This window comes from Takifugu flavidus, chromosome 10 (genome assembly GCF_003711565.1).
Source record: "Takifugu flavidus isolate HTHZ2018 chromosome 10, ASM371156v2, whole genome shotgun sequence".
Lineage (NCBI taxonomy): Eukaryota > Metazoa > Chordata > Actinopteri > Tetraodontiformes > Tetraodontidae > Takifugu > Takifugu flavidus.
The window spans coordinates 15,591,808-15,614,265 of NC_079529.1; the positions used below are offsets into that span (position 1 = coordinate 15,591,808).

The window sequence follows — 22,458 nt, forward strand, 5'->3', positions numbered from 1 at the left end:
CTATCATCAAGCAATTTCAGCATTGTGTTATGGTAAAAATGCATTCTTGAATGTTCATTTGACCACAGAACATGAAATTCAGTCTTGTGTGTATTTTTTAAAAAAATACAAAAAAACAATCAAGCTAAAATGATGTCTGTGTGCCTCCCGTTCACCTGCTAGCCTGTCTAATATCAATTTAACTACAACCATAAAGTGCCAAGCTTTAACTACAACCATAAAGTGCCAGAGGTCCCTTTAAGTGAAGCTATTAGAAATGAACCTATTTTGAAAAGGAGTGGTTCAGGACTTCACAAAAGCTTCCTTTGGCTAGCTGACAGTGATAAATAAAACTTTATTGAACGCACTGATCCAACCAATGATAGTTGTGTATTTTACTCCTAAATAATTGTGTGTTTGAGTATACGATAAAATGGCGCTGTCCCAGGCGGCAGCCAGCAGTAGCAGCTCCCTAAACTTAATTGTTCTTGTTTAAATTTTCGTAGTGCTTTCTATACTTGTTTACATTCTTTTCTATTTGGATTTACTTTCTTTCTTTACATTTACAACTGGAGTATTCAGACACCATGTTCTGGAGGCTCGAATACTTTTTTCTCTGTTTTGCGGTGCTTGGGTTATTTGCGGCCCCCATCAGCTGTGCTGAGAAGCGGACCGGTATTGTTTACACGGGAGACCAGCTGATGGCTCTAAGTCCACCATCCTTCGTGGTTGGAGAGAAGCCCCAAATCCCGAAGGAGCAGAGGAGGAAACGACGAGGGAGCAAGGCTGGAGTTAAACAGAGGATGAAGAGGCGACGTTTTAAACCCTGCTTCCCCGCGGTCATAACGGGGAATGTCAGGTCTCTGGCAAATAAGATGGACGAGCTGGAGGCGCTCACACGGACCCAGTGGGAGTACAGAGAGGCCACTATCGTGGAGACATGGCTCCATGGACTGATACCGGACTCTAATGTGATGATCGCTGGCTTCAGCACTGTGCGAGTGGACCGAGACACCACCGCGGCCGGTAAGAAGAAAGGAGGGGGACTTGCCGTGTTCGTTAGCAACAGGTGGTGCAACCCGGAGCATATTCACGTCAAGGAGCGCGTGTGCAGTCCCCACGTGGAACTTATTGCTATCGGACTCCGTCCATACTAATTGCCATGGGAGTTTACTAATGTCATTGCCATCACTGTTTATATTCCTCCGACTGGTAAAGCGGACATGGCCTATGCCTCTCTTAAATCCACTCTCCCTACATTCCATCAGTATGTCCAGTGCAGCACGAGAGACAGTACGACTTTGGATTTACTGTATGCTAATGTCACCAGTGCATACACCTCCACTGCACTGCCTCCCCTAGGCAAGTCTGATCATAATCTCGTGCTGCTTTCCCCATCATACACACCTGTTGTTTAGCAGCAATCAGTCACTGTGAGGACTATTAGGAAATGGTCAGATGATGCCATGGACTGTCTGCGGGATGCCCTGGAGACCACCAACTGGTCTGCTCTCTGTGAACCACATGGTGAGGACCTGGATGGACTGTGTTTCTGATTACATCAAGTTCTGCACTGAGAACTCCGTCCCCACCAAGAAGGTACGCTGTTACCCAAACAACAAACCATGGGTGACAAGTGACCTGAAGGCCTTTTTGAACAAGAAGAAGAGGGCCTTCACTGCTGGGGACCCGGCTTAGCTCAGGAGAGTACAGAAGGAACTGAAACGCAGTCTGAAGGAGAGCAAGGACGTCTATAGGAAGAAGCTGGAGGAGAGACTGGAGAGGAACCAGACCAGGGATGTTTGGAGCGGGATGAGAACAATTACTGGCTTCCGGAAGAAAGGAATATGCTCAGCTGATGGGAACGTGGACCAAGCTAATGAGTTGAACCAGTTTTTCAACAGGTTTGATTCTAGCTCCCCCTCCCCCAGCTGTCCCAATATTCCTCTGGATAACAATGGGTCCCCTTCACACCTCCCAGAGCCCCTAACACCTCTGCCAACTTCTTCCCCCTCCCCCCTGCTGACACCCTTCATAGATTCCAACATGTCACCCATCCCCCCGACAGGACTATCGCCTAGCCAGGTGAGGAGAGAGCTGGAGAGGCTCAACCAGAGAAAGGCTGTCGGACCGGACAGCATCAGCCCACAAGTGCTGAAGAACTGCTCCAGGCAGCTAAGTGGAATACTGCAGCACCTGTTCAACCAGAGCCTTCATCTTCAGAGGATCCCAGTGCTTTGGAAGACATTCTGCCTGGTCCCGGTGCCGAAGAAGACCCATCCAGTGGCACCGAGTGACTATAGGCCAATAGCACTGACCTCCCACATTATGAAGGTCATGGAGCGGCTGGTGCTGACACACCTCAGACCTCTGGTGAGCCCCTTTCAAGACCCTCTGCAGTTTGCCTATCAGCCCAAGGTGGGGGTTGATGACGCGGTAATATACTTGCTACAGAGGGCTTACTCCTCCTTGGACAGACTAAACACCACAGTGCGGGTCATGTTCTTTGACTTCTCTTCTGCCTTCTACACCATCCAGCCAAGACTGCTGAGGGCTAAGTTGGAGAACATGCAGATGATGCTCCTCCTGTTTCTTGGATCGAGGACTACCTGACAGGTCGACCACAGTTTGTGAGACTGCGGAGTTGTGTGTCCGACCCCCTGATGAGCAACACAGGAGCTCCACAAGGAACTGTGCTCTCCCCCTTTCTGTTCACCACCTACACAGCTGACTCCCAGTACCACTCTGAGACATGCCATCTCCAGAAGTGCTCGGATGACACAGTCATAGTCGGGTGTGTGGAGAATGGACAAGAGGATGAATACAGGGACCTTGTGGATAGTCCCCACCCTCCCCAGTTTGCATTAGTGGGAAAGATGTGGAAATAGTCTCATCTTACAGGTTCCTGGGTGTTCAGCTGGACAATAAACTGGAGTAGTCCACAAACACCGAAGCTGTCTACAAGAAGGCCATGAGCAGACTCTATTTCCTCAGGAGACTCAGGTCCTTCAGTGTTTGCAGCAGGATGCTCCACATGTTCTACCAGTCTGTCATGGCTAGCACCATCTTCTTTGCTGTAGTGTGCTGGGGTGCAGGCATTAAAGCAAAGGATGCCAACAGACTCAACAAACTCATCAAAAAGGCAGGGTCTGTTGTTGGCTGTAGACTTGCAAACTTGGATGAGGTGGTGAAGGACAGGATGGTGTTGAAACTGCGGACAATCATGGACAATCCCTCAGACCCCTTCCATAACACTGTGGACAAACTGAGAAGCAGCTTCAGCAACAAACTCCCGCAGCCTCGCTGCTCTAAGGAACGGTACAGGAAGTCTTTCCTGCCGTCTGCCATCAAACTGTATAACTCATCCTAACCCAGCCAATAACAATAATTGTGTAATGTTTATGTTTAATTATTTTTATTCTATTTTATTCTATATTTATCTATATATGCTTATAATGCTTATATGTATATATATATTATGTGTATATATATATATATATATATATATATATATATGTATATATATATATATATATATATATATATAACGTTATAAGCATATATAACGTTATAAGCATATATACAGCATATATATATATATATATATGCTGTATATATGCTTATAACGTTCTAATCTTATCTATACTTTGTATAGGTTGCTACTACAATTCAATTTCCCTACGGGGATGAATAAAGTACATCTTAATCTTAATACATTCGCCCCTAAGCGTGCTTATTTATTCGTATACAGTATGCATAATATGTCATATGACAAAATTTTCCTCCTTATATAGTCTTGCTTTATTTTATTTGTAATTTTTTTCTCATTTCAAGGTTTTTTTTTGCTCTTTGCTCTGTTAAAAATATGCTGTATCTATAAAACTAACTTTTAAACCATTTTTTTGTGGTTTGTAATCATGGTGTGTATTTTTTTATATTTATATTTCTGAGTAATACAACTGTTGTATTCCTGTATCTAGAAAAAAAGTTGCAATATAAAAATGATTTTCAATTTTGTGTGGTAAATATGATACTAGATCATCTTAAATCGCAAGATATGCTGGGTGACGTCATTAACTCAATTTGCATCAAAATCCAACAACGGAAAATGCAATAAATCCATTCTCAATTCTATATCACTTTGAGCACTTGAAGTATCACAGGTTTCAGTCTCATATGGTTTTACTAGGCAATAGATTTAGGTTATGAGGCAAATTTTCCTTAGTTTGACTTGAATGTTACTCTTTCAAAACATCTAATATTTAACTTGCTTAAAAAAAAATAGAATAAATAACTTCCTGGCAGCAGCGTACATTCACTTTCATTGGGCAACCGGCACGCTCCGCCCACAGCTTCCTGATTATGTAATACTTGTTGAAAGTTGTCCTGCTCCACTGACAAAAACAAATCTGACGTTGATTAGATTTGCCCCTTGGGTTTCCTTGTAGTCGGAGAATTCTACTAAGGTCGGAATGGAAATAACAAGAGCACTGGTGGTGCTGGGCTGGTCTCATTTGTATCAACTGTTGGCATTGTTTTGTCTCGCCATTGTTCTCTATAAATTAACTGTCTTGCTCATGCAAAAGAGGGCTCTGATCCGAAACTTTGAATCGTTTCCAGGACCACCGGGACATTGGCTTTTTGGAAACATATTAGAGGTAAGTTGACTGCTGATTGTAAAATAAATATACATTAAAGCTGTCACTGTAAACATCACATTGCAGAAAATCTTTGGGTTTAATTATAACACTCTTTTTTGTCATTACTTAATCAGAGACACAGACTTTAGTGAATGCACTTGTCAAGTAAATACATACTGTATATAACTGTATTTGCAGCTGCAGTACTAACAGCTTCCAAGTTTATTTCAGTTTAAACAAGATGGGAATGACTTGGACAAGTTGGTGAAATTTGGACAAAAGTACCCTTACTGTTTTCCTTTATGGTTTGGACCCTTTGTTTGTTTCCTAAACATTCACCATCCAGAATATGTGAAAACTATCCTAGCATCAACAGGTGCGTAAAGTTAATTTCAGCACATTAAATATAAGACAAAAAATGATTGGATAATTGTACATGTAATTCTAACAATCTTTCATTTAATTCCCACAGAGCCGAAAGATGATCTTGCATATAGTTTTATTCAGAACTGGATCGGTAAGACTGTTTTCTGTCTATTACACCATATCGTTACAGAATTTTTCCTTTTGTCCTTTTGTTGTTGGCTTATTCAATGACACACTGTTAATCATTCTCATCAGGGAATGGATTACTAGTGTCACAGGGTCAGAAGTGGTTTCGACACAGACGACTCTTGACCCCAGGGTTTCATTATGATGTTTTAAAACCTTATGTAAAATTGATGGCACATTCTACTAAAACTATGCTGGTATGTAAATCATTATTCTGTCCATTAATTAATGGAGTTCCATTTAGGACTGTAAGGTACTATTTTATGCACACAACTCTGGCATGGTAGCTTGATAGTACACTGTAAGTCACTTTGGAGAAAAGCGTGTGCTAAACTAAAATAAGAAAATAAAATAGTTCAACTGCTTAGTGTCTTAATAATAACACTGCTCAGTGTGTCTGCTCCTGCAGATATTTATTTTGCCATAATTGTTCATTCTTTGGCCTGTAGGACAAATGGGAAAGTTATGCAAAGACCAACAAACCCCTTGAAGTATTTGAATATGTGAGCCTCATGACACTGGATACCATCTTAAATTGTGCATTTAGTTATGACAGTAACTGTCAAACTGAGAGGTGAGTGCACCTGTTTATTAAGTTATTGTCATTAGTGTATCTATTAAAAAAAACACATGAACAGCAGACTCTCAGTTTGACTGAAGATTGAATTGTCAAAAGTCAGTTTAGTATATTTAATTTTTACTTTAATGGTTGCTCACATATGACCAATTTGGGGTGTTTGCAATGCTACCACAATATGTTAATTGTAAATGTAAAGATTAAGGGTATTGTGAAAATATATGGCAGTTCAAATTAAACAAACTAGCTCTAAAATACAAAATTTGGTACTTGTTATTAAATAAATAACATACACTACAATTTCTACACAAATAGCAGCATGATTCTTAGCATTATGTAAGACACCACAGGACATTTCTGATAATGCAAGATTATATTTCTTTTAAATATTAATTGTGATTTCTTGCTATTTATTTCTTTGCTCACAAAGCTGTCTTGCAAAAAATTGTATATTTTAACATGTGTCCTTATTTCAGAAAAAACACCTACATTAAAGCAGTGTATGAACTCAGCAATTTGATCAATCTGCGATTCAGGATATTTCCATACCACAATGACCTTATCTTCTACCTCAGCCCCCATGGTTTCAGATACAGAAAAGCTTGTATGGTTGCTCACAGTCATACAGGTAAGAACCAAAAACAGGATTTAGTAATCTGAACAATAATAGGTGTGCATATATTTTGGTTTATGTTTTACACATTGGTGTGCTATTCAATATTCATAATCTTGCCTTTTGAAGAAGAAGTAATCAAAAAGAGAAGAGAAGCACTAAAGAAAGAAAAGGAGCTGGAGCGCATACAGGCCAAGAGAAACTTGGATTTTCTGGACATTCTCCTGTTTGCAAAAGTGAGTCTTTTTTCCCTAGAAAACCACACTGTTCTCCAAAATTAGTGTAAAAAATGTCCAAATTAAGATGAAGACTGCTCCAGAATTTTGTAGAGCCAAGATTTAAAAAAAGTGCTGCTGAAAAAACAAGCAGAGTGCATTCCAAAATCAATACAGTGATGATATAAGACAAAATATTACTGTTAACATGCTTAAATCTGAGAATATTAGTGTCTACCATGACAAGAAGTTACTCTGGCTGTTAATTTAGCTGTAATGTTATTAATTTAACTCAAACAATGATGTTGACTGTAAACCTAAAAAATCTTCCATTAGTTGAGTGGTCAATTGTCAAACTGGGTGAATATGATATGAAGATTGTTCTTAAGAAACACAGCAACAGCTTTTAAACTCATATTTAAATAAAACCAGTCAGAATATTACAATTTTTCTTTTTTTCTGTCTGAAATATAAATTTGGGGTGTTTGTGTTGGTATTAAAAACACCAGTGGCAGTTTAATCAGTATTGTCAACAAATATTTGATTTTTGCAGGATGAAAATCAACAGGGTCTCTTGGATGAAGATATTCGAGCAGAAGTGGACACATTCATGTTTGAAGGCCATGACACTACTGCCAGTGGTATCTCTTTTCTCCTGTATAATTTGGCCTGCCATCCAAAGCACCAGAAACTGTGTAGGAAGGAGATCATGCAAGTCTTGCATGGCAAGGACACTATGGACTGGTCAGCTTTTACTTTGAAAATATAACAAATTGACACTGCCACAATTTTCCAAGTGCAGAATTCTGACAACACCCTGTTTCTGTCTCATTCTAAGGGAGGATCTCAACAAAATTCCATACACTACAATGTGCATTAAAGAGTCTCTCCGCATGCACCCTCCAGTACCAGGAATATCCAGAAAAACCACCAAACCCATTACTTTTTTTGATGGAAGGACGTTGCCAGCTGGTTTGTTACATTTTAATTTAATTTAAATTTTTTTACTAATGTACAGTAGACTGCTCATAATTGTAAACCTACTGCACCTTTCAAGATTAAATATTAACTTGAGCCGAGTTGTCGTGAAGAAAATAATTCTTGCATTGGTTATCTTTAAGGTTTCTTTTGTTATGCATTGCCTGATTGGTCTTCTTGTCTAACCACTTCAGAATAGTAACAAATATTCATTTTCAACAGCAAAAGACAAACAGACAAATGTAACATACAAACAGAAAGACATAACATAACGGACAAAGCGCAGCCCAGGACCCCCTAATGATGAGCAAAATTATTGATTCCTGGTGGCCGGATCTCTGCCCATGGAGTCCGGCCTGGCACAGCCCGAAGAGGCAACATGGGACCTCCTTCCCGGGGGTTCACCACCTGCAGGAGGGGCCAAGGGGGTCGGGTGTATTGTGTGTTGGGTGGCGGCTGAAGGCAGGGACCTCGGTGGTCTGATCCCCGGCTGCAGAAACATGGAATGTCACCTCTCTGATGGGAAAGGAGCCTGAGCTGGTGTGCGAGGTTGAGAAGTTCCGACTAGCTATAGTCGGCCTCACCTCGACGCATAGCAAGGGATCTGGAACCAGTCTTCTCGAGAGGGGTTTGACTCTCTACCACTCTGGAGTTGCCAATGGTGACAAAACTTCACCCTCACACAGGGCCCCAGGGGTGGATGAGATCCGCCCGGAGTTCCTTAAGGCTCTGGATGTTGTAGGGCTGTCGTGGTTCACACGACTCTGTAAAATTGCATGGAGATTGTGGCAAGAAGGGGGACTGGAGGGTGTGCTCCAACTATAGGGGGATCACACTCCTCAGCCTCCCTGGTAAGGTCTATTCAGGGATACTGGAGAGGAAGGTCGGCCGGATAGTCGAACCTCGGATTCAGGAGTAATGTGGTTTTCATCCTGGGCGTGGAATGGTGGACCAGCTCTACACCCTCAGCAGGGTCTTTGAGGGTGCATGGGAGTGTGCCCAACTAGTCCACATGTGTTTTGTGGACTTGGAGAAGGCATTCGACCGTGTCCCCTGTGGGGAGTCCTCCGAGAGTATGGGGTGTCGGGCCCCCTGATACGGGCCGTCCTATCCCTGTACGATCGGTGTCAGAGTTTGGTCTGCATTGCTGGCAGTGACGAACTCGTTTTTAGTGAGGATTGGTCTCCACCAGGGCTGCCCTTTGTCACCAATTCTGTTCATAACTTTTGTGGACAGAATTTCTAGGCGCAGTCATGGTGTTGAGGGGGTCCAGTTTGGTGACCTCAGAATCAGTTCTCTGCTCTTTGCAGATGATGTGGTCCTGTTGGCGTCATCGGCCCATGACCTCCAACTATCACTGGCTCGGTTCACCGCCGAGTGTGAAGCAGCTGGGATGAAAATCAGCACCTCCAAATCCGAAGCCATGGTCCTCAGTTGGAAAAAGGTGGAGTGCCTTCTCCGAGGAGGAGATCCTGCCCCAAGTGGAGGAGTTCAAGTACCTCGGGGTCTTGTTCACGAGACGCGGCATCAGCAGTAATGCGGACTCTGCACTGGTCCGTTGTGGTGAAGAGAGAGCTGAGCCAAAAGGCGAAGCTCTCTATTACCGGTCGATCTTCATTTCTACCCTCACCTATGGTCATGAGCTTTGGGTAATGACTGAAAGAACAAGATCACAGGTACAAGCGACCGAAATGAGCTTCCTCCGTAAGGTGGCTGGGCTCTCCCTTAGAGATAGGGTGAGAAGCTCCACCATCCAGGAGGAGCTCGGAGTATAGCCGCTGCTCCTCCGCGTTGAGAGGAACCAGATGAGGTGGCTTGGGCATCTAGTCAGGATGCCCCCTGGACGCCTCCCCGGTGAGGTGTTCAGGGCATATCCCTCCGGTAGGAGGCCCCCGGGAAGACCCAGGACACGCTGGAGAGACTACGTCTCTCATCTGGGAATGCCTGGGGATCCCCCCGGATGAGCTGGAAGAAGTAGCTGGGGAGAGGGAAGTCTGGGCCTCTCTGCTCAGGCTGCTGCCCCCGCAACCCGACCCGGATAAACGGTGGAAGATGGATGGATGTTTTAACATATTTATATATTTGTCCTATTAGAAGCTTTAAGATTATACAGATAGAGGTTGTCTTAAATGGTTAATTGTTACCTGTTATAACTGACTGCTGCTTTAAATGACTTAAATAATACTGATCATATTAGTATTACATACATTACACTTTACATGTCAATGCAACAACGTCAACACTAATTATGTTGTCTTTATTTGTCCTAGAAAGTCGAATTGGAACAAGTGTGTTTGGAATTCACAGGAATGCAAGTATATGGGAAAATCCTAATGTGAGTCTGCTCAATAAAAGGAGATGGTACATTTTCAGCCAATGACATTTAGGAAAATTAGACTTATGACATTGATTATTATATCTTAAGGATGTTAACCCATTTTATTTACACTTTGTTGCCAAAGTGTATCACTGTCATTTTTGACTCACATCACAAAATGTTAAAGGTACTAATGCAACTTTTTACAATTATATACTAGTAGACAACTTAAACAAAGTTTTTAATTTTTTAAACAAATCGTTCCCAAGTGATTTCTATTGCTTGACATCATTTGCTTCCTGCTCCTTCTGGCTCAAAAAATGGCAGATGTTCCTGGAAAAAAGTAATTTTCATAAATTTCTCATGTTTTTTTTGCTTATGGACCTATTTCTGTAGGTGGCAACAAAACTTGCAAGTAGGCACATAGCTTGTTGCTAACTAAAGGAAAACACTGTCTACAGGACTTCTCCTAATGTACTTATTTAAAATTGTAGACTGATGAACAATGGTTCATTCAAGTCCTCTTAGAATACTCATTCTAGCTAAATAAATTCTGATAGTTTCAAACACTGCCCCTGCTGTGATATGCTGGACGGTTTCAGGGGCGTCTCCACACAGCCTACACCTGGGGTCTTGTCTGGTATGATAGCCTCTATTGCTCCGGTGTATAGGGCCTGTTCTTGTGCAGCCATGAGACGTGCCTCTGTGCTGTCTTTCAGTCCGGCCTTTTCCAGCCAATGGTAGGTTTTCTCAATATCAGCCACTTCCTCAATTTGTCAGTGGTGCATACCATGCAGGGGCCTCAGAGGCTTGTTGTATCCTCCTGGACAGTAGTTTGAACACTTACTAGTCTTTGGCCCCCTTCCTTTCACTTAATGTACAGGCTCAGGACGCTGGACTTGCATGGTAAGGAGCTTTCTTGTCTTGATGTCAGTGGCTTGTATCTCTTCCAGTTGCCAGGGTATTATGCCAGCAGGGTATCTGATTACTGGCAGGGGTTTATGGCCTGGATCTTATTCTTATCACTCAGCTGACTTTTCAGGACCTGCCCTGTAGGTATTAAGCTTTGGCTGACCTCCTAGCTGCCTCCTCGTGGTTACCTTTTTCCTGTGGGATCCGCAGGTATTTGTAACTATTCTGCACATCTGTGATGTTGCCTTCAGGTAGTTCAACCCCATCAGTTGCAATCAACTTCTTTCTGTGACAGCACAATTTTTGCCTCTAGATTTCTCCTCCATGGCTGGCTTTTCATCTTGTAGCCAAACGTCTGTAGTATGACTGTTGTTGGCTTTGTACCCAATCTCGATTTTTGGGGGTGATGGTGAAACCACCTCCAAGTTGACCTGGCATCCTGGCTCCCCTTTGCTGTAGCACATTTATACCGTGGATGAGGTACAACACTGTACCTCATCAATCTCTAGCTGTCATAGCAACTTCGTATTACAAATATTGGAACACTGAGCTAAGAGTTGCTTGTTAGTCAGTGAGGATGTGGGGTTTTGAAGTAACCAAATTAAAATCAAATCAATCTTTATTTATATAGCGTCTTTTACAATCAAAATTGTTTCAAGGCGCTTTCCAGAATCTCAGGGCCTAACCCCCAACTAGCAACAGTGGCAAGGAAAAACTCCCCTTAACAGGAAGAAACCTTGAGCATGACCGGGCTCATGTAGGGGGACCCTCCTGCTGATGGCTGGCTGGGTAGACAGAGAGGAGAGGGGGGAGGACAGGTAGATGATAGAATGTAGAGCAGAGGCGAGGAGAGGCACAGAGCACAGAAACACATACAAAAATACACTATTTATGCAAGCCGCGGGCCGAGTGGGTAAGTGGGGACAAGGTCAGGAGAGGAGAGGAGAGGAGAGGAAACCATGACCCAGTGGGGTGACAGAGGCCTGTCAGGTGATCATGTTTCTGGACCCTGGCAGCCTTGCCCTTTAACAGCATAGCTAAGATGTTAACCTAATGATTAGACGACCCCCTAAGTATGATTATTTGTCTGTCTATAATAGTAACTGGAACTACAGAATTAGTAACAATAAGCTTTTTCAAAGAGGTAAGTTTTAAGTCTGATCTTAAAAGTAGCGATGGAATCAGCCTCCCGTACCTGGACAGGGAGCTGGTTCCATAGCAGGGGGGCCTGGTAGCTAAATGCTCGGCCCCCCATTCTACTCCTAGAAACTCTGGGAACCACAAGTAGACCAGCATTCTGAGAGCGGAGCGGTCTATTGGGCTGGTAAGGTGTCACTAGCCCCTCCAGGTAGGATGGAGCGAGGCCTCTGAGGACCTTGTAGGTCAAAAGAAGGGTTTTAAAAATTATTCTAAATTTAACAGGCAGCCAATGAAGAGACGCCATTACTGGAGTTATGTGATCTCTTTTGTCAATACCTGTCAGAACTCTGGCTGCAGCATTTTGGATCAACTGGAGGCTTCTTAAAGAGTTGTTTGGACACCCTGATAATAAAGAATTACAATAGTCCAGCTTGGAAGTAACAAAAGCCTGAATTAACTTTTCAGCATCATGCCGCGTCAGTAGCTTCCTAATTTTTGTGATGTTCCTCAGGTGAAAAAAGGCACTTCGAGAGACTAATTTAATGTGTGAGTTGAAGGAGAGATTTTCATCAAAAGTTACTCCTAGATTCCTCACAGAGAGACTAGATGTTAATGAGATATCATCTAGAGTGATCATATGATCTAATCTATCCCTGAGAGGTTCAGGACCAAACACCACGACCTCAGTTTTTTCTTGGGTTAAGAAGGAGGAAATTTGAAGACATCCAGGACTTTATGTCTTTAAGACAGGTCTGGAGCTTCACTAACTTCTCTGTCTCCTCTGGTTTCATGGATAAATAAAGCTGAGTGTCATCAGCCTAACAACAAAAATTTATCCCATGCTGCCGAATAATGTTCCCTAAGGGAAGCATGTACAAGGTAAAGAGGATTGGTCCAAGTACAGAACCTTGAGGAACTCCATGGCTAACCCTACTGTATGAGGAGGGAACACCATGGACATGAGCAAACTGCTATCTATCAGATAAATATGATCTAAACCAGTCTAGTGCTGTTCCTTTAATCCCAATCACATGTTCCAGTCTATGTAGCAGGATGCTGTGATCAACTGTATCAAAAGCAGCACTGAGGTCCAGCAGAACCAGCATAGAGACCAGTCCATGATCTGAAGGTATGAGAAGATCATTAGTAACTTTAAGAAGTGCCATTTCTGTGCTGTGGTGAGCTCTAATGCACATGTGTCAAACTCAGTCCTCGAGGGCCACGATCCTGCCGGGTTTTCTGTCCTACCAGGCTGAAAATGCATTCAGTGGGATAGAAAACCCGTCAGGATCATGGCCCTCGAGGACTGAGTTTGGTTCAGCAGAATCAGCATAGAGACCAGTCCATGATCTGAAGCTATAAGAAGATCATTAGTAACTTTAAAAAGTGCTGTTTCTGTACTGTGATGAGCTCTAAAGCCTGATTGAAACATATCAAACAGGGTGTTTCTCTGCAGGTGCTCCAGCAACTGAGTCACCACCACCTTCTCAAGAATTTTAGAGATAAAAGGAAGGTTGGGTATCGGCCTGTAATTTGCTTAGGCATCAGGATTCAGTGATGGTTTTTTAAGCAACGTGTTAATCACTGCCACCTTGTAGTGACATAACCTGTCACTAAAGAACAATTGATCTGGTCCAGGATAGAGCTGCCTATCAGTGGTAAAACACCCTTCAACAGGTGTGTTGGGATGGGATCTAAAAGACACGTGGTGGATTTGGATTTCTGAATTAGCGATGATGCCTCAGAAAAATATCTAGGGCTGAAGGAGTTTAAGGGCTCGTTGGAGAACCTGTATGTTCCCACAGTCAGCACATCTGGTGATGGTCCAGTTGTTGGGATGGCCTGGTTAGCTTTTTCTCTGATAGCTAGAACTTTATCAGTGAAGAAGCTCATGAAGTCTTCACCACTAAGGGAAGGGATACATGGATCTAAAGCACTGTGACTCTTAGTTAATTTGGCCACAGTGCTGAAAAGAAACCTGGCGTTGTTCTTATTTTCCTCAATTAAAGAAGAAAAATAAGCTGCCCTAGCCTTACGGAGGGCCTTTTTGTAAACTAATAGACAGTCTTTCCAGGCTACATGATAGTTGTCTATTTTACAAGAATGCCACTTCCTTTCTAGTCTGCGCGCTTTCTGCTTGAGGGTCCTGATATGTGAATTATACCAGGGGGCACACCTCTTCTGATTTACTATTCTCCCACATCCTCTGCATGTACCCTTTCTCGCTGGGGTTACTCCCATAGTAACACTCTATCAGTATCGGGTACTCTGCCCTGCTCCATGAATGCCTTGTTCCAGTAACCGATTTGACATCAGAAAGCCCTGCTTCCGCAAACCTTGTTGTCCCAGGTGATGTTCGAGCAGGTATGACTATCATTTATGGTTCCGCTCATTCCGAGGTATAGGAGTATTGCCAGTCATAAAAATGCTATTTTCTGCAAAACAAAATACAAAATTGATAAAAATAAATGCAAAATATGATCCAGAGGGACCCAACTGATAAAATGATAAGCCTTACAACTCTGAAATTTTTTAGGCACAAATGGGTTCATATGCATTGTGATTTACAAAGCTATATTTCTTTGATTAGGTTTTCGATCCACTGCGTTTCCTACCAGAAAACATTTCCAAGAGGCCACCTCATGCATTTGTGCCTTTTTCTGCTGGACCACGGTTTGTCACCTATACTATTACACCTACACCTACCGTTTTATTATAAATGTCTAGTATTTTGGTGAAAACAGTTACACACCTAAAGATTCTTGTTTGCTCCAATGTTTTTTATTTAACTGTTTTATTTCTTAGAATTTTACATTTTTACAAAACGTATTTAAAATCATGTAATTAATTAAATATGGAAATGATCTTAACTATTCCAAAAAGGGAGCCAAAGCTTAAGTCAGGGAATCAAAACAAGGCTATTGAGTTAAATGCAGTGTATTGTTATGAAATGGAACAGGGAGGTGGTTTGTGAAAATCTGCCAAAGCAGGTGGTCTTCACAGTGACTCAAGATCAAGAAGTGAGGGAGTCCCTCTAAACATCGCTAATGTTTGAAGTCAGTTTGTACAGCAACTGAGATGGTTAATATTCCACAAACTCCAGTCAAATCTTTGTTGAGTGAGAAAGAGGAAAACAATAATCTCTTCTAGATTCAAATTTCTGATGCCACCGTGTCTTTTGGTCTGAGGAGACAATGTTTTTGTTGTCCAGATCCTGGAAGGTTTTTAAACAGAGAAAGTAAAATAAATGCAGGAAACTAGATAAGTCCTAGTGGACACTCAGAGTCAAATTGGAAAACAGGCTGACAATGATATATTCAATCAAGATTTGATTCAAGTCTGATCTCTTTGAAACCTGTCAGAATATTAACACTTGTATTAAATTGGCCTGTGAACTAAATTGCATATTTCATGTCAGTAATTAGGCCATCATTTACACTGTGTCTTCTCTGTCATTGTTTGTTGTTTATATGCTTTTTGCAATTTTCTTTGCTTTCATGAGTGTAAAGAAGCCATGATACTACTTACAAAGTTATTTTTTTAATTTCCACAGGAACTGCATTGGTCAGAACTTTGCCATGAATGAAATGAAGGTGGTGATAGCCATGACATTAATGAAATATGAGCTGCTGGAAGAACCCACTCTGAAGCCCAAAATCATTCCTAGATTGGTGCTTCGCTCACTCAATGGCATCCACATCAAAATCAAAAATGCCAACCAAAATTGAAGAACAACTTCTTAAGAGAACAGTATAAACTGGTGAAAATGTTCAGATTAGATGTTTCCTCATAGTTGATTGTATTTTGAGTGTTTTACATGTAAACAGAAAGATTAATATAAAAATGTAACAAGATTCTTCTGATTTAGGTCTTTTTTACTTAAAATGATTACAATCCTTTTCATGTTTAACATGCACTGTAGTATTGCAGCAGGTTTGTTTGTAATAAATAGTTCAAGGTATAAATTTGGTTGAATTACTTTTTAAATTATTTGGTCTGGAAGAGGTTCCCACCATGACTTCGTATGGAAAAACAATCAAACATGGTTGGATGGCCATATTCTGCCTTTTACCCAACTTCGGGGCTTAATGATTAACGACAATTATTGCCACCATGTGAAGATTAATGCATTTGTGAGGGAATTGTCTTATTTGTCCTTTTTAAAAAAAAAAAAACCCTGATTATTCAGTTGGATCATTCTTTGGGCGCATACATTTGACTTAAAGACTAAATGTGTTAGAATCACCCTATTTATCACACAATAATGAACTTTTCTTTATATTTCCAGATCTAACATCAAAATTGTGTTCATTTAAAAAATCTAGAATATGTGGTATCTCAAGTATGGTGTGCTGTCTTTTACCTAACTAAATTCACATTGAAATCAACAAGGGGAAAATTACAAGTCTTTGCTATTAAATTTTATTTACTAAAGCATAAGGGTGAGGCTCATTATTGTCTAATTTGAGGCACTTTGTCAAGGTGTACCTATCAGATCTGATTTTGATTCTACATCTTGAACATCTGATTCTCTTTTCACTATAAGAACTGGCTTATTATGTATTGTATTATTTAAGTAAAGTAGAAGAATGCATTAAACGTTTTTTTTGCTCATGTTACACAACAATTTGCTTGTGGGACTTGGTTAGGAGTGCTTGTTTACTACCATTACACAATAGCTTGACAAAAAAGTATTAATCAAGCCATGTTGGTCTCTCTTGATGCTGGATCTCCATCCAGTTATAGGTCCTACATACCTTTAGCCTTTAGGCTAATTAGCTTTTTACAAGTAGTTGATGATTTAACAGGCAATTGAATTTGCCTTTGGAAATTAATACAATTATTCCTATTACCGGTAAATGAAAAAAATATCACTACACCAGCTGAACTTTGGTTTAGACTTGGTCCAGGTTGTGTTGAACATCTGTTGACAACCAGGGTCCAGACCAGGATGCAGAGTTGTAGTCTTACACACCTCTCTGCTGCTTCCATAGAACCCTCATCCACCAACAATAATATATTTAACACTATAGAGCTAGTCTCTGTTCCACAGTTAAAAGTTCACCAAGCACAGAGCTGGGGAGCAGTCAATCACCATAATCTTATTAAAAATAATACCTAAGCACAGATTGGAGACATCACAATTAAATGTGGACTATTAAATATTAGATCTCTTTTGTGCAAATCCCTGTTAGTGCACGACCTGATAGTGGATCATCACATTGATTTATTTCGTCTAACTAAAACCTGGCTTCAGGAGGAGGAGTATGTTAGCTTAAACCTCCTACCCATCTTAATTATAATATTCCTTGTGTTACTGGTCATCACTCCAAGTTATTAATTAATCCTAGACCAAAACATAGTTCCAGTTCATTTGAAAGCCTGACTCTTGGCATCACCCATCTGAACCGGAAGGCAGAAAAGCCACTTTTGTTTGTAGTTGTAAATCTCAGAGTTCCTTTCTAAGTTCTCTGATTTCTTATCTGACTTGGTCCTTAAAACGGACAAAGTCATTATTATTAGAGACTTTAATATACATATAGACGTTATAAATGACAGCTTCAGAAATGGCTTTATTTCATTACTTGAGTCAGTTGGTTTCCTCCAGCAGATAAACCAACCAACTCATAGCTTCAACCACACCTTAGATCAGGGGTGGGTTCGAGGGTTGGATCCAAGCCAGACTTTTTGTCCTACAGGTAAACACTTTCACCTGGGGTTTCATTTACCTTGGTGAAAGCATTTACTGCCTGGTAGGATGCAAATCCCGGCTTGAATTCAACCCTCGAGGAATGGCTTTGACCTCCTGAACCCAATAATGATCTTAGAATAATTGCCGCACTCAGAAATAATAAAAATCTCAAAGATTACCTGGTCAGATCAAGGCACGGATTAGAAGGCTGATAGTGGATCTGGGGGCAGTGGCTGTAATCACTTTGATTTGGTTTCTTTTCAACCAAAACATTTAAAACCAACATTCTTTAACCCAGGAAATCGGCAGTTGCAAAGTCAGAATGAGCAGCTTAACAAGTGGGCAGTAGCAGCTGGACCAACGGCAGAGCTAAATGAGAAATAGGCAGATAGCAAGGTCACTAAACTCACATATATGTGAACTCAATCATACACAACCAAACATTGATTTCAGGACTAGATCATGAAAAAAACAGATGTCTTTCCAAATTCTGAACAATAAAAAAAATCAGAAAGGGTGGTTGTAATCACAATGAAATGCTCAGGTAATTGTTGTATGTAAACCAAAACACAGACAAATGACAAAAAAGTCAGTGTCAAAATTACTGACGGTGATGAAAAGACAACGCAAACCATAATGGGCCACCATAATAGGTCAATGTTTAGCCAGCATAGGGAAAGTGCTAGGCAGGGGACAACAATGTGTTTTACCAGTGGATGAAATACTTTGCCAGAGAAGTACACGATCAGACTTGTAGAATATGTTACACAAGCCTACAGCCCTTTCCAGGTGTGATTGGCGGAAAATGTGACAGAGAAATCACCTGCCTGGCTGAGTGCACGTTACAATTGGCATCAGGGCGTCAAGGCGTGTGGTCAAATGTGGAGCATGACTGTCCAGGCCGCTGCCCTCAGACATGCACACAAACAGTTATACTGGTCCCAGAAGGAATAGAACATCCATTTTGTCTAACAGGAGGATATGATTTAACATATGCCAGCAAGATAAATGTCACATATAATGAACAAATCCAAGTGAAAATCATCAATGTGCAAAAGACACAATCACATACTGGAAAAACAGGAACTACAGGAGCTGCCTTTATCTACTCCAATAAGCCAAAAGCAAAAATTAAATGTCAACAGGAAATATGGCACAAATGGTGAAATAACATGTATGTTAGGTTCTTCTACTCTCTTTACATGAAGCCCATGTGACCACTGGCAGATATATTTTCACTATGTGATGATGAAAAGCCAATAAAGGTTGTCCTACCTGACAACTGGGAAGGCCTATGTGCACCAGTAATGAAAACGGGACAAATGACAGTACTCAGTGCAAAGCCCCAAGAGACTTCAAACAGAACTATTTCCTGCTGATGTGTTTTCTATCTGTACCTTCTGTTCTCAGTGAGTGCTGAGACAGAACCATATTTACTTAATAGATTTAAAAGGCTGTTTGTTTGTTTGTTTGTTTGTTTTTTAATTCTAAGCATGTGCAACTAGGACCGGTGTTTGGGCAATCGTAGCTTTGTGTTCTTAAATGTTTTTAATTTTTTTATAGTTGTGAAAAATTGTATGTATTTAATGTGTTGAATTCGTGCGGTTGGTTATTTACACCCTGTATTTCTAGAGAATCAATACTGTGACATTGTACTCGTTTTTGTGACGATATATCACAAAGGGGGAGAAAAGAATAGGTATTATTCTGCCCTTACTATGACGTAGCTGAGCTGATTTCTAGCTTGGCAGATAGCTAACAGATTCTTTGATAAAATAGCAGGTGAGTTTGAGAGATTTACTTCCAGAAATTAAATTGTCCTCTAAAACTGAAATACAAAATTAGAAATAAATATTACAGTGGGAGTGTTTCACTCTTTCATTAACATAAAGAAATTTGAATTATCCGACACTTCTGTACTGTACTGTAATTTTTTATTATCAGGGTGTCCAAACAACTCTTTAAGAAGCCTCAAGTTGATCCAAAATGCTGCAGCCAGAGTTCTGACAGGTATTGACAAAAGAGATCACATAACTCCTATAATGGCGTCGCTTTATTGGCTGCCCGTTAAATTTAGCATAATTTTTAAAACCCTTCTTTTGACCTACAAGTCCTCAGAGGCCTCGCTCCATCCTACCTGGAGGAGCTAGTGATACCTTATCAGCCCAATAGACCGCTCCGCTCTCACAATGCTGGTCTACTTGTGGTTCCCAGAGTCTTTAGGAGTAGAATGGTGGGCCGAGCATTTAGCTACCAGGCCCCCCTGCTATGGAACCAGCTCCCTGTCCAGGTACGGGAGGCTGATTATATGCTGTTATAGGCCAAGGCTGCCGGGGTCCAGAAACATGATCACCTGACAGGCCTCTGTCACCCCACTGGGTCATGGTTTCCTCTCCTCTCCTCTCCTCCTCTCCTCTCCTTTCCTCCTCCTCATCAAGCAGACTTGTTATGCTGATTCTTGTGTAGTTTTTCTGCTCCCCCCCCCCCCCCCCTCTCTATTTATTTACAGGTATCGCCGCCTTCGGAGCTGCATAATGACCTCCGGCCCCGCTGAAGTGATTGTATATCGTCTTTTTGTGTGTGTTTCTGTGCTCTGTGCCTCTCCTCTCCTCTCCTCTCCTCTCCTCTGCTCTCCTCTCCCTTCCTCTCCTCTTTCCCCTTCTCCTCCTTCTCTCCTCTCCTCTCCTCTATCTCCCCTTCACTCTACTTCTCCTCTCCTCTCCTCTCCTCTCCTCTCTCTCTCCTCTCCTCTCCTCTCCTCTCCTCTCCTCTCCTCCTCTCCTCTCCTCTCCTACCTATTCTATCGTCTACCTGTCCTCCCCCTTCTCCTCTCTCTTTACCCAGCCGGCCATAAAAGTTATGAACAGAATCAGTGACAAAGGGCAGCCCTGGCGGAGATCAGATTCAGATTCAGATTCCCACACGGGGAAATTTACAGTGCAACAACAGCAAGAGCACGCAGAGAAAAATAAGATAAAATCGAATAGAATAGGATTTGGAATATACAAAGAGGATGTATATTTACAATAATCCAGATAAATGGATACTCGGCCTCTGTATACCTGTACATAGTACAGAGGGTGAATACAATATACATATCAGAATATAGAATATTCAGATTGTGCTAGCGGGTGTTATGTGTATTGTGCAATCTGACAGCAGCTGGCAGGAAAGATCTGCGATACCTCTCCTTCACACAGCGAGGGTGGAGCAGCCGTTCACTGAAGGAGCTGCCCAGTGCTGTCAGGGTGTCCTGTAGGGGGTGGGACGTGTTGTTCAACATAGATGACAGCTTAGCCATCATCCTCCCGTTTCCCACCACCTCCACCGAGTACAGGGGACATCCCAGGACAGAGCTGGCCCTCCTCACCAGTCTCGCCATCCTCTTCCTGTCCCTGTCCGTGATGCTACTGGACCAGCAGACAATCCCGTAGAAGATGGCTGATCCTCAGGAGGGGTCCCTGCACTCTAAAAGACCTCAGCCTCCTGAGCAGGAACAATCTGCTATTGCACTTCTTGACAAGGGCGTCTGTGTTGTGTGTCCAGTCCAGGTTATTGTTTAGGTGAACACCCAGGTACTTGAAGGACTCCTCCATGTCAACATCCGTTCCCAGGATGTTCACTGGTGCAGGCGGGGGGTTGTTACGCCTGCGGAAGTCCACCACCAGCTCCTTGGTTTTGCCAGCGTTGATCTGGAGGTTGTTCCGCAGGCTCCAGTCCACAAATTCCTGAATAAGTTCCCTGTACTCCGTATCGTCCCCATCAGTGATGAGGCCAACAGCAGCCGAGTCGTCAGAGACCCTCACTGGAAACAAGTTCAACTTACTGCCAGCAATGTGGACCAAACTCTGACACCGATCGTACAGGGAGCGGACGGCCCGTATCAGAGTGCCCGACTCCTGCCGTTGAAATCCTCAGAAGTGTACTCAGACAGGCGCACGAACAAAGTGCACCACAACTTGAGACCAGACTTCGAAAACTTTTCACCTGGCCAGGGGGAGTCGCGCTCCAATCAGACACGTACTCTGCCGCGCTGTCCCGGAGACTCCTCTCCCCTCCCCATTAAATGTCTCTTTTATTAAAATAGGCATGATTACACAGCAGGAGGTGTATCCTAGTTACATAGACTGCATCAGTTAGATTTCTCACACAGGCAGGGGAAAGTTCATGCTCGCCGAGCCACATTGCACATGTTTTGAATATATTGGAGTGGTTCTCAGCCTAGGACGGGTGCACAGGCCTGAGGACCCTACCCTAAGCTGATCTCCCACATCATGTTTTATACTCCTTCTTACTAACATGCTCACATACAGATCCGTTCCCACACTCCACTTTACCACATTTTAATCCTTCTCGTATTATCTATGAAAGTACTCTACTTTTATTAAAATAGCAATAACATAAAATGCAATTTGTGATATTTCACAACATTCTCCCTGTTCATCTCTAAGTAGAGATCACATCCATTCCTCTCATTATCCGCCCTCTTCTTCTCCTTCCTTAGAGGCCGACAGGAGAGGCATTATCATCTTGGGATTGGTAGATCCTTTTTCTACCGTGGCAGTAATAAAGCGTACACACAAAGCTCGGATCAATCAATCAATCAATCAATCAATCAATCAATCAATCAATCAATCAATCAATCAATCAATCAATTTTTATTTATATAGAGTCTTTTACAATCAAAATTGTATCTAGGCGCTTTACAGAATCCCAGGGCCTAACCCCAAACAAGCAAGGGGGGACCTTCCTGCTGATGGCCGGCTGGGTAGAGAGAGAGAGAGAGAGAGAGAGAGAGAGGAGGGGCGACGAGAGCAGAGGAAGAGGAGAGAAGAGGCACACA

General features: G+C 42.1%; 2 protein-coding genes across 7 annotated transcripts in view; one reads left to right on the top strand and one right to left on the bottom strand.

Moving 5' to 3' along the window:
* LOC130533152 (mucin-5AC) overlaps positions 1-22,458 on the bottom strand; it is a 39,608-nt gene that overhangs the window by 12,993 nt on the left and 4,157 nt on the right. The gene's annotated exons all lie outside the window — the stretch shown is intronic.
* LOC130533151 (cytochrome P450 4B1) overlaps positions 4,309-22,458 on the top strand; it is a 29,804-nt gene continuing 11,654 nt past the window's right edge. For 3 of the 5 annotated variants that reach the window (XR_008952493.1, XR_008952494.1, XM_057046339.1), the window contains exons 1-10: positions 4,309-4,637; positions 4,851-4,995; positions 5,092-5,136; positions 5,241-5,368; positions 5,621-5,745; positions 6,225-6,376; positions 6,491-6,597; positions 7,130-7,320; positions 7,415-7,548; positions 9,825-9,889. Coding sequence is in view for 3 of the 5 variants with exons in the window: in XM_057046339.1 (XP_056902319.1) it covers positions 4,452-4,637; positions 4,851-4,995; positions 5,092-5,136; positions 5,241-5,368; positions 5,621-5,745; positions 6,225-6,376; positions 6,491-6,597; positions 7,130-7,320; positions 7,415-7,548; positions 9,825-9,889 (1,278 nt within the window). In the remaining 2 variants the exon portion in view is untranslated. Of the gene's footprint in view, positions 4,638-4,850; positions 4,996-5,091; positions 5,137-5,240; positions 5,369-5,620; positions 5,746-6,224; positions 6,377-6,490; positions 6,598-7,129; positions 7,321-7,414; positions 7,549-9,824; positions 9,890-14,513; positions 14,597-15,476; positions 16,364-22,458 lie in introns of those variants that run through there. The other 2 variants (XM_057046338.1, XM_057046337.1) reach the window with 2 other exon arrangements.